Below are 18,167 nucleotides of genomic sequence, written 5' to 3'. Positions count from 1 at the left end.
ACCACTGATCTAGTCTGTGAAATTCCTCTTGCCAAATACTGGTCTCAAAGATTCTGAATACCTTTACAGTATTGGCTCTCACCGCCCTATAGGATTTCAAGTTCTTTTGAGTTGAGAAGGTTTGACTTCTGCAGTGTAAGGCCTGGGAGTCTTACCTTTGAACCCCAAGGAAGCTGGTGGGCTAAAAACTGATCATGCTTATTATATAATTCTCCCCACCCCAGATAGTTGCCTCGGCCAACACGCATTGCCAGGGCCCCTCTCTTCTTTAGATGCCCATCTTGCTCAAGTGTCATGAGACAAAAAATGTTGAAGGACAAGTCAGCATGTAAACCCAAGGACCGTTCCTGCAGGTTCTATCTATTGAGAACATCAGTGAGAATTAACGTTGTTCTTTTGTTTTCTTTTGGCAGTTTTCAAGGCATTTCCAGCTCCACCAATAAGTCACCTGGGGTGCTGGGTGGGTCATCAAAGAACAAAACAAAACCCATTTCAGCCATTGTGCATTTTCCTCTCATTTATTTATATATTGATTCATTTTTACAAACGTCAACCTGCACCCTGGAGTGTATAGACCACTGTGCCTTGACTGTATCCACAACACCTCCATCCTTATATATATATATAACATAGCGTCTTTCAATATTTTATGTGCCCACCTTAACCTACTCATGATATAATACTAACATTCACACATAGGGAGACCACAATGCATTGTTGAACCTTCTGTTACAGGATTACAGTGTTACATGTGGAATAGAAGATACTGGCCAGGGATCACCCTATGTTAGTCAGGCAGCAGATGGAATAACATAGGGAGAGTACAGTGGAGACTTCATTAACATTTACTCTGGAATACTGGGGGGATATAATTATTGATTTAAACTTGGGATGCACCGAATCCAGGATTCAGTTTCGGGATTCGGCGAACTGAATCCGAATCCTAATTTGCATATGCAAATTAAGAACAGGGAGGGAAATCGCTTGACTTTTTGTTTTCCCCTTCCAACTCCTAATTTGCATATGCAGATGCATATGCAAATTAGGATTCGGTTCGGTATTCGGATTCAAGGGTTCGGCCAGACCCAAAATAGTCGATTTGGTGCATCCCTCATTAAAACCTTAATACGTCATAGGGCCCATTTACAACCACAACTGCAGGTACAGTTCTCATGAACAGAAAGGCAGTTCATTAAAATATATAACAGCATTGACCAATTGCAAGGTTGCTTTGATTACACGTTGGTCAATAAAATTAGTTGAATTTGCAATGAGTCTGATAGTTAGGGCTTAATGACCCTAGCAACCAGGCAGTCATTTGGACAGTCTCTATTTTTTTGGTTGCTGGGGTCAGCGACGCCCCCCAACAACAGACAGCATTTATAATTAAAGGGGACATACACCTTCCATAGGGCCGTCAGTCAACAGCTGTAGAAGTGTGCAGCATAGCTCTACTCTGTTAATCCTTTATCTCATCATCACCAAACACATATTTTAAAACTCTGAACCCCTAAACAAGACAATGTCCTCCCTTCTCGTTACAATATAATATTAACAAGTGAAAATTGCATATTCCTCTCCGTATGTTACATAGCAATGAGATAACTGATAGAGCTCTCATTGGAGGGTCTTTTGTCATCTAGGGGCACCAAAGACTAGGGATATTTGTCCCCTTTAAAAGAACATAGTCAACTAATATTTCCTTTGTTTATTCCTCCCTAATACTGTATTTGGCACACAACATTATTGAATATATATATATATATACTGTAGCACCATATTCATTTGAGGCTTGGGACATTATTTCATTATTCATATTTTCATCATTCATATTCATTATTTGTTATTCCTTTAGATGAAGGCTGATGAAAGCTAATTGGCCAAAGGAGAGAGCTCCGCCCCTTGCTGAAAACCAAGGTGTTTAATTAATATATTCACAAAAATTACGAACACTCGAGTTCCCGATGTAAAATACAATATTACAGGCGGCTGATTTATTCTTTTCCGGTAATATTGGTACCTACTGGATACGTATCATCAGGAGGAAGTGCAGAGTATCCGTAATACATGGATAGATGGAATGGATAATACTGCAAGCTTTCACCCAGACTTTATTCCCTTCTCCAAGTCTATTAGTTGTATAGGGATAACTGCCTTTCTTATTTTATGGGATCTCGCTGTATAGGGTATGACCATACGAAGGTGGCTGTTCCTGCTGAATTGTGCTTAGTACAGGGGAATACCTATGCTGCCATAGTTTTATGGGATCTCTCTGTACAGAGAACTTAGGACGACTAGTAAAATTCAACTTTTGGGTGTTTCCAATCACACATCCCCACAGCCAAATGACCATAGCTTGTTGGTCATAAGTGATGACAACACAATGGGTTGGGTAGGGTGTGGGTTAGGAGAGAGTGGGTTTCTGATGTCAGCTTTATTGTCTATATTCAACTTGACATTATAAGTTAAACTTCCCCTTTAAATTGTATCATAAAGAATATTATTGCATCTTTACTTTCCCTTTAGGAGCTTGCATTATTATCCAGCTCAACCAACAAACCATCTTATTGTTTCATCCGTATGGATACAACCTAACACCACATTCACTGCTATATCCGACTTCGAGTGTACATGTTTGCAAGAGCGTGTAGCGTGAACACATCTTATTGGCAATTACTGTAAAAAGAGAGAGAGGCTTCTGCATAAGTGATCCCCAATTTTCCCATGAATTTAAATTATGAACTTTGTACACTGAATTGCTTGGATAGTTTGTTTCTTTATCCAGGAAGCTCTAATGTGGCCCCGTCGTATAGAAGGGCCCCCGATCTTGAGAGATAAATTTTGATAGACAAGTCACTGAAAACACTGAGGCACAGAAGAACCAGTTTTAACGCTTAGGATAAACGTGGATAATATGCTGTAAAAAAAAGAAATTTTTTGTTCAATATCCATCGTTAGTTTCCTGTAGACATAACGACATATTAGAGTGTGAATATTTTAGTAATACAGACATGGAATTAACTGGGGAGCCAAGGAGCCCTTTGAAAGTTTCTCCATGAAAGAGCCCGACATTATATCCAGGTCAACTTCCTTCTCTCCAATGGTTTCCCAAGTTCTAAGTGCGGGTGGAGAAGACCCAACGGTTCGTGTCCAAACAAGGTTCTTCGATTGCACATTCCGTATATGAGTGTAAAGTGCTATGGCATTATATTGAAATGGCAGCTTGCGTTTCGCCTTTTTTACCTTGCCGAGCCGATGTTTTTATATTGGCACATTAGGAGGTGCTTAAAAGTCTTCTTAAAGGTGGTGTTGCAGAGAGCGTAGCAAGCAGGGTTGATGGTGCTGTTGATATAACAAAGCCAGTAGCCTATTGTCCAAACGGTGTTGGGCACGCAGACGTCACAAAAGGTGTTGATTAAAACCATGACGTTGTACGGTGTCCAGGTGATAATGAACGCCAGCAGAATGGCCAAGATTGTCCTTGTGACTTTCTTTTCCCTGGAAGGTGGAAGCTTCTTCTTAGGAGGCTGTTTGGTCATTTTTACGATTTTGCGGGCAACGATGTTCTGTTTATCTTCTCCATTGCGTCCGTTGGCCCCTGGGACAATCTCCACGGTGGTATTAGAACAATTGCCCTTTGGGGACTTTGTCACTATTCGAATGCACGTGAGCTTAGAATTCTTTATCTTTGGATTGGGTTGAGATCCTGAAGCCTGCGGGACGTCTTTGGTGGCACCTTCATCCTTGGTGTTGATGACACTGACTGATGTGGAGTCATTGGAAATCTCTTTTTCTTCTCCTTCTGTCTGAACGCAGTTTTCAATCCCAGAATTGCTTGTGGCTTTGCCATTTTGGATTTTGCCGTGATCCAACCCATGTTCGTTGGCAGAAACATTGTTATTATTTGGTTTTACAATTTTTCCTTGGACATTGCTAGGAGATATTGGATCTTGATTGGGTGCTACCTCTTTTTTGCCCTTCTTTATCCGACTCTTGCTCGCTCGCGAAATCTGCCAGTACAATATGGTCATGATAATGACAGGTAGGTAGAAGGCAGCAATAGCTGTGCCGAATGTGACTGCAGCATTCGAGAAGAACTGAATGTAGCACTCACCTTCTGGAACAGTTCTCCCACCAACAATGAACTGCCAGAAAAGTATAGCAGGTGCCCACAGAATGAAAGAGAGAACCCAAGCGGCAGCGATCATCATACCTGCCATCTTGGTGGTTCGCCTCACTGGATAGGTTAGGGGTTTGGTGACACAGAAATACCTATCAAAGCTGATAATGAGAAGGTTCATAACCGAAGCATTGCTGACGACATAATCCAAGGCCAACCAAAGGTCGCACACCACAGGTCCTATTGGCCAGTACCCAATCACAGTGTAGAGAGTGTAGAGGTTCATGGAGAAGACACCGATGATCAAGTCAGCGCATGCTAAACTGAACAAAAAATAGTTGTTGACAGTCTGTAGGTGTCGGTTGACTTTTATGGAGACCATGACCAAGATGTTTCCGATGACGGTGACCAAGCTGAGGGAACCAGCTACAATCACAATGAAGACCACTTCTACAGTTTTGTAAGGGCTTCCCATCATGGTCTCATTTGTTGAGGAAACGTTGATTAGGCTTGAGTTATTCATGTTTGCAGATCAGACTTACACCTCCTTAATGACTTTCTAGACACCATTTACACCTGGGGGGAGAGAAGAAAAGGAAACTCATTACCCACCAGAGTAATAACACTGTTACCAAGTGTGAGTTAGAACATGGGACCTGCATTTTTTTATGCTTAAAGGCGAACTGCACCCAAAGTCTGTTTTTTGCCTAATGAATGAAAATGTTGTTCTAATCAACTTCCCAATAAACATGAATTAACTGTATTCAATAGTTTTAAAGTTACGTAGAAACGTAGTTGCTACTGAAAGCCATATGGGCCTGGCTGGTTAGGTTTTCAGTATTGCTGGTGAAACAATGTTGCAAACGTCAGCTGACCTGGGAGGAAGTGACATCAGTTACAGTGTTTCAAGAATTAGAACCAGAGAATGGCCAGACAGACGCTGCTTTCAGTAGCCATTACACTTACAAATAGCTCTAAAAGCAGCAAAAATGGTTAATGAATGTATATTGTAAAGATACGTAATTGTATGTTTTCTTTCAGTACACAAAAAACTGTTTTCAAATAGAGTAACATTTTAAAGAATTTAGGGTTAAAAACAAAGTTGTGCAGTTCTGCAACCTCAATTCCAAGCAGAGAGACTGACAATTTGACTCATTCTCCTCTGAACATAGGTTCTTGAATAATCCATTGAGTATTACAAACAGGGAATGGATGAACCATATCTCAAGGGAGGATCACAGAGTCTGCGATGTACATGGATGTAGAATCCAAATAAAAATACAGGATTCTTCTTCTTCTCTGTATATTTGTATTTATACATATGGGAGGAGGAGGTGCCATATTGATTCCCTTAGACAGTACAGTATGAGGGTATAGCTTATTGTGTGCCCAGAACATTCCTTCTCTGTATATTTGTATTTATACATATGGGAGGAGGAGGTGCCATATTGATTCCCTTAGACAGTACAGTATGAGGGTATAGCTTATTGTGTGCCCAGAACATTCCTTCTCTGTATATTTGTATTTATACATATGGGAGGAGGTGCCATATTGATTCCCTTAGACAGTACAGTATGAGGGTATAGCTTATTGTGTGCCCAGAACATTCCTTCTCTGTATATTTGTATTTATACATATGGGAGGAGGTGCCATATTGATTCCCTTAGACAGTACAGTATGAGGGTATAGCTTATTGTGTGCCCAGAACATTCCTTCTCTGTATATTTGTATTTATACATATGGGAGGAGGAGGTGCCATATTGATTCCCTTAGACAGTACAGTATGAGGGTATAGCTTATTGTGTGCCCAGAACATTCCTTTTCTGTATATTTGTATTTATACATATGGGAAGAGGTGCCATATTGATTCCCTTAGACAGTACAGTATGAGGGTATAGCTTATTGTGTGCCCAGAACATTCCTTCTCTGTATATTTGTATTTATACATATGGGAGGAGGCGGTGCCATATTGATTCCCTTAGACAGTACAGTATGAGGGTATAGCTTATTGTGTGCCCAGAACATTCCTTCTCTGTATATTTGTATTTATACATATGGGAGGAGGAGGTGCCATATTGATTCCCTTAGACAGTACAGTATGAGGGTATAGCTTATTGTGTGCCCAGAACATTCCTTCTCTGTATATTTGTATTTATACATATGGGAGGAGGTGCCATATTGATTCCCTTAGACAGTACAGTATGAGGGTATAGCTTATTGTGTGCCCAGAACATTCCTTCTCTGTATATTTGTATTTATACATATGGGAGGAGGAGGTGCCATATTGATTCCCTTAGACAGTACAGTATAAGGGTACAGCTTATTGTGTGCCCAGAACATTCCTTCTCTGTATATTTGTATTTATACATACGGGAGGAGGAGGTGCCATATTGATTCCCTTAGACAGTACAGTATAAGGGTACAGCTTATTGTGTGCCCAGAACATTCCATCTCTGTATATTTGTATTTATACATATGGGAGGAGGAGGTGCCATATTGATTCCCTTAGACAGTACAGTATGAGGGTATAGCTTATTGTGTGCCCAGAACATTCCTTCTCTGTATATTTGTATTTATACATATGGGAGGAGGAGGTGCCATATTGATTCCCTTAGACAGTACAGTATGAGGGTATAGCTTATTGTGTGCCCAGAACATTCCTTCTCTGTATATTTGTATTTATACATATGGGAGGAGGAGGTGCCATATTGATTCCCTTAGACAGTACAGTATTAGTGCAGGTAGGTCAGCCGTTGGCAAGAGGTGAAGGAAGAGCTGCTGTTGCTCCTCAGGGATGAAAAGGGAAGAAATCACAAAACCATTGATCCTGTTTGTTAGACTTGATAAGAGGATGGAGCAGCTCAGACAGATGTATTATTTATCAGAAGGGACTGGTGCTTAGTCTTTAGTGGATAATTGGAGACACGTTGGAAACCTTTCCTATTAGATCAATGCCATGGGCTGATCGTCTGCTTTATCTGGAGAACATTCCAGAGTCATTGTAAGGTTCCTCTCCATTTCATTAAACAATCGTGCGTATTGTGAATAGATAACGGAGGCATGTCATGGACATTAAGCCTACAGCTAAGGCCAGCTAGTCATTATCAAGGCTGGAGTAATTGAAAAGAGTGGTCTTGCTTTCAGATTGGGTGTTAATTCTCATCATGAAGAACACCTTTAGACACCAACATTTCCAAAATCATCTGATACCCCTACAGCATCAGATTGGGGGTTTGGGCCACAAGGCCTTTCACATCAGGGCCCCTGATCCCCCAAGGGCCTCACTCCCCAGCCACAAATTCCCCTCTATCCCCCCTTCCTAGTGATGCTGATATGGGTCATCAAGTTAAAAAAAAAACTTCCAAAAGCCTAACAATCAAATGTGTTAACAATTACAGTACGTCCCCAACCCATCTTAAAAGCCACCTACTTTCTTCTAAATCCCACCCCTAAGGAGGTCCATCTTACACCCCCCTACTGTACCCCCATGACCCCAATTGCACAAGGTTGGCTACATTTCTCCTAATTTAAACATGATTGTGTAGAGCATTATGTGTTTACTCATGGGTTCCACAGTTCTCCAACACTTTTTCATAATCAGAGTAATTGTTCCTCTAACCTCACATGCAGTACATTATAAGGGTATAGCTTATTGAAGTCACATATCAATGACATATCTAAAAATATTTTTAGTTATTTAATTCTATAAAAGCCCCACCCATGCCACAGTGGTGTAAACTATGGAAACCCTATGACAGTAATAAGGATAAGCCAAGCAAGCAGAGACCCCACATGTATTAGCATGTAAATAATATGGCATTAAGAATACTTTCTAGGAATTAAAAGGGTTCAAATATTTTGTTGAACATTTATAGGAAAATAAAGATGAATTCCCCTTAGAGCATATAAATTGTTAACCTAATGAAAGGAAATATCATTAGGAGCAACTTTCCAATTAACATTCATTACAAATTTTCATTGGTTTTAAAGTTATGGGTAAATGTCATTGCTATTGAAAGCTGTGTCTGTCTGGCCATTTCTCTCCTCCCGGCTCTGACTTTTGAAACAATGTTGCAAATCAGTTCTCTTCCAGCAGACAGGTCTGTGACTCTGCTGCTTCTGTTACATTGTATCAAATGTCACCCAGGCGGAGACTAAAAATGGCCGCACAGACACAGCGTTCAATAGAAATGACATTTACCCATAACTTTAAAACCGTTAAAAAATGTTAATGAACGTATATGGGGAAGTTGCTTAGAATGATATTATCTTTCATTGGGCAAATATTTATTTTGAGGTTTACATCCCCTTTAATGCCTATGAAAATGAAATGAAAAAAATATAAACAAGGAATCATTGGACACTAAAGGCACTGTTTCACTGTGGCCCCTTGATTCAATTTTAAGGGGGTTATTGATGATCACTACTCTCAAAAGGAATGCAATGCGGAGTGCATATTGGATATTCATTAAAGTACTTGAGTCCAAATGTGCTCCAACACTCCCACATTCTGCCTCTTCGGTTGATTAGTTGCCCAACTGTGGGGGGCAATTGCAGGGAGCATGGCCTTAAAGGGGTTGTTCATTGTTATTCATTATTGTTATTATTACTTTTTATTACTTATATTTCTATTCAGAACTCTCCTATTCATATCTCAGATCAGATCATGGTTGCTAGGGTAATTCAAACCCTAGCAACCAGATTGCGAAAACTGCAAACTCGAGAGCTGCTGAATAAAAATTGAAATAACTCAAAAACCACAAATAATAAAAAATGAAAACCAATTGCAAATTGTCTCAGAATATCCCTCTCTACATCCTACTTACAGTTAACACCCCCTTTAATTAAGGGGAAAAGATGCTGCATTGTGGTTTATAAAATAAAAATATGCAATTTTATATATATATGACATCTATAGTTGTAACTAAGCGCATAAAAGGTTCCTGTTGAGGAAGAACATGCATTATCCATATGGTCATTTTATTTCATGCTGCTCCCGTTTCTCTTTGCAAGTTCTTCCCCATGTTTGAGGTGCTCATGGCTTTCCCCTAAGCCCAGGGCAGTGGGGTGTCACTATACAATGCTGTCGAAAGCTGGGGGTGCATGGCTGCTCCACGTCCCATTCCCTTGCAGTGAGAGATTGGCTAATGCACAGCTAACAACACATTCACTTCTCTTTGCAAGTGAATAGAAGTAAATGCATTGCTAACGGTGTCTTACCCCACGACTCGTCTTCTGTGGTCACAAACATATCGTGGCGGCAATCACAGTCTTCCTCGTCGCTCAAACGCTTTATAACTTCTGGGCACCAAAATAGTGATTTTTTTTTAAAAAATGATCCCAGAATTGATAAAATTCCAATCATAGATGTTCCATGTGGTTTCTGTTTCCAAAGGAAGAGCAAATCTTGGTTTTCTGAGATTCGGAAGATTCGGTGCAGAATGTTTACAACTTGTGCCAAATGCCCCAATGCAACATGTGCCAGATAAACTGAAGTAACATGAGCTAAATACACCAATGCAACATGTGCCACATACACTGAAGTAATATGAGCCAAATACACCAATGCAGCATGTGCCAGATGCCCCAATGCAACATGTGCCATATACACCAACGCAACATGTGTCAGGTGCCCCAATGCAACACATGTCAAATGTCCCAATGCAACATATGCCAAATACATTAAAAGTAACATGAGCCAGATACACCAATGCATCATGCACCCGAAACACCAATGCAGCATGCACCTGATGCACCAATGCAGCATGTGCCCGATGCCCCAATGCAACATGTGCCAGATACACTGAAGTAACATGTGCTAGGTACACCAATGCAGTATGCACTAGATGTCTCAGTGCAACATGTGTCATATACACCAATGCAACATGTATTAATGCACTGTAACTGCATATACTTTTAAACTGTTTTATAAGCTCTTATTTGGTGCATTAGTGTTTATTATTGTTATTTAACATTGAGGAGAAGGATAGAATTGATAAAATGGTAAGAAATGTCCAATGGTAACCCATAGCAACCAATCAGATATTTTCGATCAATGAATGAAATCCAGAAGTCCAGTTGGCTGCAGGGAGTAACAATATAGCAGATAGACAGATAGATCGATAGATGATATACAGACAGAGGGACAGACGTATGGATAGATGGCTCGATAGATTATGGATACACACACACATATTCACATATACACATAGATGATAGATAGATAGAGAGAGAGAGAGAGAGAGAGAGAGAGAGAGAGAGAGAGAGAGAGAGAGAGAGAGATACAGAGAGAGAGATACAGAGAGAGAGAGAGAGAGACAGAGAGAGAGAGAGACAGACAGACAGAGAGATTTGATTTGACAGACAGAGAGACAGACATAGAGAGAGAGAGAGAGAGGGAGAGAGAGAGACAGATAAATAGAGAGAGAGGGAGAGATAAAGAGAGAGAGAGAGAGCGAGAGAGAGATACAGAGAGAGAGATACAGAGAGAGAGATACAGAGAGAGAGAGAGAGAGAGAGAGAGATACAGAGAGAGATACAGAGAGAGAGAGAGATACAGAGAGAGAGATACAGAGAGAGAGATGGATAGACAGAGATAGATAGATAGATAGATAGATAGATAGATAGATAGATAGATAGATAGATAGATAGATACAGAGAGAGAGAGAGAGAGAGAGAGAGAGAGAGAGAGAGAGATTGAGAGAGAGAGAGAGAGAGAGAGAGAGAGAGAGAAGAAGGACTGAAAGACAGTCAGTGAGAGTGAGAAATAGAGAGAGATACTGTAGATAGATGGAAAGCTGAAGCAAGAGAGTGAGTGAGTCTGTTCTGGCAGAGATATACAGTATATAAATATATATATATAAGTATAAATAACAGGGATCCGTTTGGGTTTGATATCATTATGTATATATTAGTAAATACTCATGTTTATTTATGTGTAAATATGGACATTAGGCAACTTATTAACTCAGCACTAACTCCACAGAGGGATTTAAGGAGCCGCTCACTAAAAATACATTCCTGAATATTCTGTCATTTCATCCGGTGCTGATTTATCTGGAGCAGAAATTCTCATTTTAAACAAAGTCATAAAAAAAAAAAAGGTTTCAGGTCTTTGATAAATGCGAGAAATAAACATAGAATTTATCGGGGATACAAAGTAACACATTCAGGAACATCTGTATCGTTTCTTTTTATACTTTAATTCACAAGAAACCCCTTTTCGTTAATTGGCTTGAGGAGCCCCTAAAGGGGTTTGACTCACTTGCGCCCCCTGTTGAAGGGAAACATATTTTCCATTTCCAGTTTCAAACCTTTATTTGCCAGAGACTCTCAGGGAAGTTCATTGGTTTGGGAGAAGAAATTCCACCCCCGGTGGGGCGACTGGGATCCGTCACTAGTGAAATAATAATAATAATAATAATAATATAAATGAAATCCTTTTGGCTTCTCTCTCTCTTCCTCCGCAAGCCACGACTTCTCCCCGGCTGCTCCCAGGACATGAATCATTTATGAACCTGCTTCCACGTTGCCCTGGGCTTCTGAATCTTTAGTCACCCAGCGGCCGCAGCCCCGCAAGGACATTCTATTTAATATTCGCCTCGGCTGCATCAATGTCAGGTCTGTTATTTGGAGCAGAGAACGACAACAACTGAACTACAAGTCAACACTGAGGCAGGAGAAAAGGGGCTTGGACTTAAACCCCCATATTCTGCCATATTTGAAAGTGGGGTACAGGGGTGTAACTACAGAAGAAGCAGACCCAGCGGCTGCAGGGGGGCCTAGGAGGTGCAGGGGGCCCCATGAAGTCCTTATTAAAGGATAAGTAAACCTTTAAAATAAATGAATGTAGAATTGATGAAGGGGCTATTCTAAGCACTTATTTCATTTATATTCATTATTTATTTTATTTTTATTCCAAGATATTAAGGGATACATGTGCTGTTAATATGAATGAATTTTGTTACAACAGCGCCACCTGCTGGTCAGTTTCCCACCAGTCTGACCACCAAGTAGTCAAGGAAGTTGTCAGGAGAAAGAAAGAGGCTGATGTTCTTCTGCTTAGGAAAGATTTGAGAAAGGTTTCTAATTGTTTTCCTAAGCAGAAGAACATCAGCCTCTTTCTTTCTCCTGACAACTTCCTTGACTACTTGGTGGTCAGACTGGTCAGAAACTGACCAGCAGGTGGCGCTGTTGGAACAAAATTCATTCATATTAACAGTACGTGTATCCCTTAATATCTTGGAATAAAAAGAAAATAAATAATGAATGTAAATGACAAAAGTGCTTAGAATAACACTCTCATCAATTTTACACTCATCGTATGGAGGAGATGCAGTTGGCATTTGGGGTGGGGGGTCCCTAGGTGACCCCGGTTACCCAAGATGGATACTGCTCGGATGCAGCACTTGAAGGCCTAAGAGCAAACAATCCCTTGCGTTCGTATATGAGGGTTTATATCCCTATGTCATTGGAGAGTAGAAATTCTGAATGTAACCAATGAAAGAGCAGGGGTTCCTGCGAGCAATCTAACTGGCAAAATACAATATATAGGTAAAAAAAAACAAAAAGTAGAGTAGCTGTATGCACACAATGTCCCTTGAAATCTTTAGGCAAGGGCTTGTGTTGAAGATTTCCCCTTTAAAAAGAATTTTCCCATAATATTTCCCCATATATTTTTTGCTTCTATAACCTCCCCCACCACCAGCAGGTCAGGGAAGTCTCCATATACATTTGATTCCGTTCCATTATCTTATTGACTCGTCATTGGAAAATTGTAGCCAATCCACAAAATAATGCTCGGCCGGGGGGCAAAGAGGCAATGTCAGCTACACGGGGAGAAGCTCGGGGGCAACAATAAAGGAAAAATTAATATTCCATCAGCCAAATTCACAGGAATTGGAGGGGGTTGGTTTGAAACAGATAAATCAGGTTATATAGAGAATGACCAATGAGCTCCCTCTAGTGGCTGTAGCAGGTAACTGAGAAATCCCTTTGATCGGACGTAAAGTTCCATTGTTTGAATTGGGACTTGCTCAGAGGCAGGTCAGTGTGCAGGGGGTCCCCACACTAAGATTTTTCTTGCAAAGGGGGTGGTGGTGTCAGGTTACACGGATGGACAGTCGCCCAGTCTGATTACCCCTTTGATTAGGGTTTCTGTACTTATCACAGGGACCCCCTTTAGATTGTAAGCTCTTGGGATCAACGGACTCGAATCTTACTGTTTCATCCCGTAACCCTTGTTTGTTAATTGATTGTAAGACCCTCCTCCCTCCTTGATATCAAGCCCTGCCCTGTATGAATAAATGATGATGATGATAAATTGCGCTGTCCAATCGTTAACGCCCTTTCTCATGGGAACAAGCGCAGGGTATATATATATATATATCACACGTGCCATTGACTGATGTCAGCTTGGAATTCTGCTCCGGAATGCTGAGTTTATTTGCTGTGCGTCGGCTCGGGGGTGCAGGGAGTTACAGTCCAATAACAATTGAAGGCCAACGTGTGCCATAAACTCAGGGAATCAAACAGATTCTGTCATTTCTCTTCCAACCGTATCCCCCCCCCCCACCAGACATTAGTTGGCTGTGCCGATCAATACAGCCTGGGCTAACTGACATGTGACAGAGAGGGGGGGTCCCTAGGTGAAACTGTCAGTTATAGTTATATATGTTCTCTGCCTTAAGGGGATTTTCTATTATACAACTGGCAGATATCAAGAGACAGAACAAAGGAACGGAGAGAGAAAACTGCCCCCCAAAACCCTGGCAGTGAACAGACAGATAAATGTTACGGACAGATCTCAGTTGGTGGCAACTTCTCATGAGATTAAACATTATACAGAATTTGACCCCCAGGGGGGCACCGATACTCCGCAGACTGTCACAACCGGCAGCAAATCAGCTTGGAAAGGCGAACAAGAGGCGACAGTTGCGCTGAACTCAGGTGCGTCAATGTGCTCTGATCCCTCTGATATGGAATGAAATAACTCAATGCACATGAAGTAGAGTAAGGAGATAAAGCCCCCCAGGTCTGGCTAAGGATTCTGGGATTAATAGTGAAAACAATTAAAAAGAAAATAATTAACAAAAGGGACAACGTGTGGGATGTAGAGCCTCTGAGCCACCTTTAGGGCAGAGACACGCGCTGCTATTCCGGGAGATTAGTCGCCCATCGAGAAATCGCCTCAACTGTCTTCCCGTCGCTAGAATGTAAATCAGCAACGGGATAGCACTCGAATCGCTCCGTTTTCCTAAGTCGTCCGAAATTTCCTTGTGAGGCAACTTTGGCCGACTTCCCAAAACAAAGCATTCCAAGTGCCATCCCACTGGCATTTTACATTCTAGCCTTCGGGACGGCACTCGGATCACTTTGGCTTTCTGAAGTCACCGAAAGTCTCCACTTGAGGCAACTTTGGGCGATTTACATTCTAGCCGTCAGGATGGCACTCGAAACGCTTCGGCTTTCCGAAGTCGCCCAAAGTTTCCACGTCAGGCAACTTCGGAAAACGAAGCGTTCCGAGTGCCATCCAGCTGGCATTTTACATTCTAGCCTTCGGGACGGCACTCGGATCACTTTGGCTTTCTGAAGTCACCGAAAGTCTCCACTTGAGGCAACTTTGGGCGATTTACATTCTAGCTATCGGGATGGCACTTGGATTGCGTCGGCTTTCCCCGAAGTTTCCTTGTGAGGCAACTTTGGGTGACTTCCCAAAACGAAGCGATCCGTCCCACTGGCAATTTACATTCTAGCCGACGAATGGCACTTGGATCACTTCGGATTTCTGAAGATGCCCCCAAAGTTTCCACGTGAGGCAACTTGGGACGACTTCAGAAAACTAAGCGCTCAAAGTGCCATCCCGCTGGCAATTTACATTCCAAAGTCGCCCAAAGTTTTCTCGTGAGGCAACTTCGGGCGACTTCTTCCCAAAACGAAACGTTCTGAGTCTGAGCGCTAGAATATAAATCACCGGCGGAAATGTAGTTTGGGGAGAGTAGTCGCCCGGAAAAGAAGCGATTTGTCGCCGGGCGACTTATCTCCCAAAACAGCGGCGTTTGTCTCTACCCTTAAACCTCAAAGGGAAGGTGGGGTAAAGGAGGTGCAACGATAGTGTCTGAGTATCTGAATCAATTGGAAGGTACCAAATGTCTCCTTGGCATGGGGGGGTCCAGTGGGTTCTGATTTATAGTTGCACAAGGAAACTGGTTAGTTGTCAGTTTCACAGCAGGTTAAGTGACAGTAACTAATGTCTGAAACAGATCGACCCCCTCCTAAGGTTTGTGGGGCAGAGGAGACTAAAAGGATTGGGCAGAGGGATCCATTTATGTCAAGATATGAAGCTGGAATTATCCTTCCCCCGTTTTATCTATTGTGACTTTATCCCCTTGGGGCCCAAAGAGCTTTGGAGATGTCAGAGAAGTGTCCAAGGACATCACTTACTTTCCCAAGGTCACAACATAAGGAAACTAAAGTCTCCAGCTTCAAATGTCGGACTAAAGTCACAGCCTTTATATGTGATTCCATTAATTTGATCCCAGAGACTATTATCCACTGTTACTATAGGCACCATCTCTCCCTACTATACCTGCTATCTCACAGTCACACTCCCTTCCCAGAGACTATTATCCACTGTTACTATAGACCCCATCTCTCCCTACTATACCTGCTATCCCACAGTCACACTCCCTTCCCAGAGACTATTATCCCGCTGTTACTATAGACACCATCTCTCCCTACTATACCTGCTATCCCACAGTCACACTCCCTTCCCAGAGACTATTATCCACTGTTACTATAGACACCATCTCTCCCTACTATACCTGCTATCCCACAGTCACACTCCCTTCCCAGAGAATATTATCCACTGTTACTATAGACACCATCTCTCCCTACTATACCTGCTATCCCACAGTCACACTCCCTTCCCAGAGACTATTATCCACTGTTACTATAGACACATCTCTCCTACTATACCTGCTATCCCACAGTCACACTCCCTTCCCAGAGACTATTATCCCACTGTTACTATAGGCACCATCTCTCCCTACTATACCTGCTATCCCACAGTCACACTCCCTTCCCAGAGACTATTATCCACTGTTACTATAGACACCATCTCTCCCTACTATACCTGCTATCCCACAGTCACACTCCCTTCCCAGAGACTATTATCCAATGTTACTATAGGCACCATCTCTCCCTACTATACCTGCTATCCCACAGTCACACTCCCTTCCCAGAGACTATTATCCACTGTTACTATAGGCACCATCTCTCCCTACTATACCTGCTATCCCACAGTCACACTCCCTTCCCAGAGACTATTATCCCACTGTTACTATAGACACCATCTCTCCCTACTATACCTGCTATCCCACAGTCACACTCCCTTCCCAGAGACTATTATCCCACTGTTACTATAGACACCATCTCTCCCTACTATACCTGCTATCCTACAGTAACACTCCCTTCCCAGAGACTATTATCCCACTGTTACTATAGGCACCATCTCTCCCTACTATACCTGCTATCCCACAGTCACACTCCCTTCCCAGAGACTATTATCACACTGTTACTATAGGCACCATCTCTCCCTACTATACCTGCTATCCCACAGTCACACTCCCTTCCCAGAGACTATTATCCCACTGTTACTATAGGCACCATCTCTCCCTACTATACCTGCTATCCCACAGTCACACTCCCTTCCCAGAGATTATTATCCACTGTTACTATAGACACCATCTCTCCATACTATACCTGCTATCCCACAGTCACACTCCCTTCCCAGAGACTATTATCCATTGTTACTATAGACACCATCTCTCCCTACTATACCTGCTATCCCACAGTCACACTCCCTTCCCAGAGACTATTATCCCCTGTTACTATAGACACCATCTCTCCCTACTATACCTGCTATCCCACAGTCACACTCCCTTCCCAGAGACTATTATCCACTGTTACTATAGGCACCATCTCTCCCTACTATACCTGCTATCCCACAGTCACACTCCCTTCCCAGAGACTATTATCCACTGTTACTATAGACACCATCTCTCCCTACTATACCTGCTATCCCACAGTCACACTCCCTTCCCAGAGACTATTATCCACTGTTACTATAGACACATCTCTCCCTACTATACCTGCTATCCCACAGTCTCACTCCCTTCCCAGAGACTATTATCCCACTGTTACTATAGGCACCATCTCTCCCTACTATACCTGCTATCCCACAGTCACACTCCCTTCCCAGAGACTATTATCCCCTGTTACTATAGACACCATCTCTCCCTACTATACCTGCTATCCCACAGTCACACTCCCTTCCCAGAGACTATTATCCACTGTTACTATAGACACCATCTCTCCCTACTATACCTGCTATCCCACAGTCACACTCCCTTCCCAGAGACTATTATCCACTGTTACTATAGACACCATCTCTCCCTACTATACCTGCTATCCCACAGTCACACTCCCTTCCCAGAGACTATTATCCACTGTTACTATAGACACCATCTCTCCCTACTATACCTGCTATCCCACAGTCACATTCCCTTCCCAGAGACTATTATCCACTGTTACTATAGACACCATCTCTCCCTACTATACCTGCTAATTTTCTCTGCTTTGATGCCCTCAAGCCCAACTGGGGAAACCAATGTGGAGACTATGGTCTCAAATTATGGGAATGAGTATAAAACTAGATGAATTAAACAAACAGCGCTAAATATTGGGATCCAGTAAGAAGGAATATTCTCATTGTGAGTGTGCAGTGAATGGACTCAGGTAGCAGATACCTCTCATGTAATTACGTAGGCGGATTCCTTGTTTTGATTCAATCATCGTGGCTAAGTCTGACACGTTATTGATGGAAAAATGTTCTATCATAACAAATGTTTATTAGGATGTATTAGTGACTGTGTATATATATATATATATATAGATAATTAATAGGACACGCTCAAAAATAAAATATAAATAATAATTAATGTGAAGCTTCCATGAACCTCTCTGCTGCAGTTTATTTTCTGCCATG

The 18,167-nt window shown here is 42.0% G+C and overlaps 1 protein-coding gene across 1 annotated transcript in view; it reads right to left on the bottom strand.

Moving 5' to 3' along the window:
* Positions 1 to 991: 991 nt before the first annotated feature.
* chrm2.S (cholinergic receptor, muscarinic 2 S homeolog) overlaps positions 992 to 18,167 on the bottom strand; it is a 76,646-nt gene continuing 59,470 nt past the window's right edge. The window contains exon 2 of the mRNA XM_041587879.1: positions 992 to 4,696. Within this exon, the coding sequence (XP_041443813.1) occupies positions 3,240 to 4,643 (1,404 nt within the window). The 5' untranslated portion in view covers positions 4,644 to 4,696 and the 3' untranslated portion in view covers positions 992 to 3,239. The remainder of the gene's footprint in view (positions 4,697 to 18,167) is intronic.

The sequence above is a fragment of the Xenopus laevis genome, chromosome 3S, assembly GCF_017654675.1.
Source record: "Xenopus laevis strain J_2021 chromosome 3S, Xenopus_laevis_v10.1, whole genome shotgun sequence".
NCBI classification, from domain to species: domain Eukaryota; kingdom Metazoa; phylum Chordata; class Amphibia; order Anura; family Pipidae; genus Xenopus; species Xenopus laevis.
This window is presented reverse-complemented; position numbering and strand designations above follow the sequence as displayed.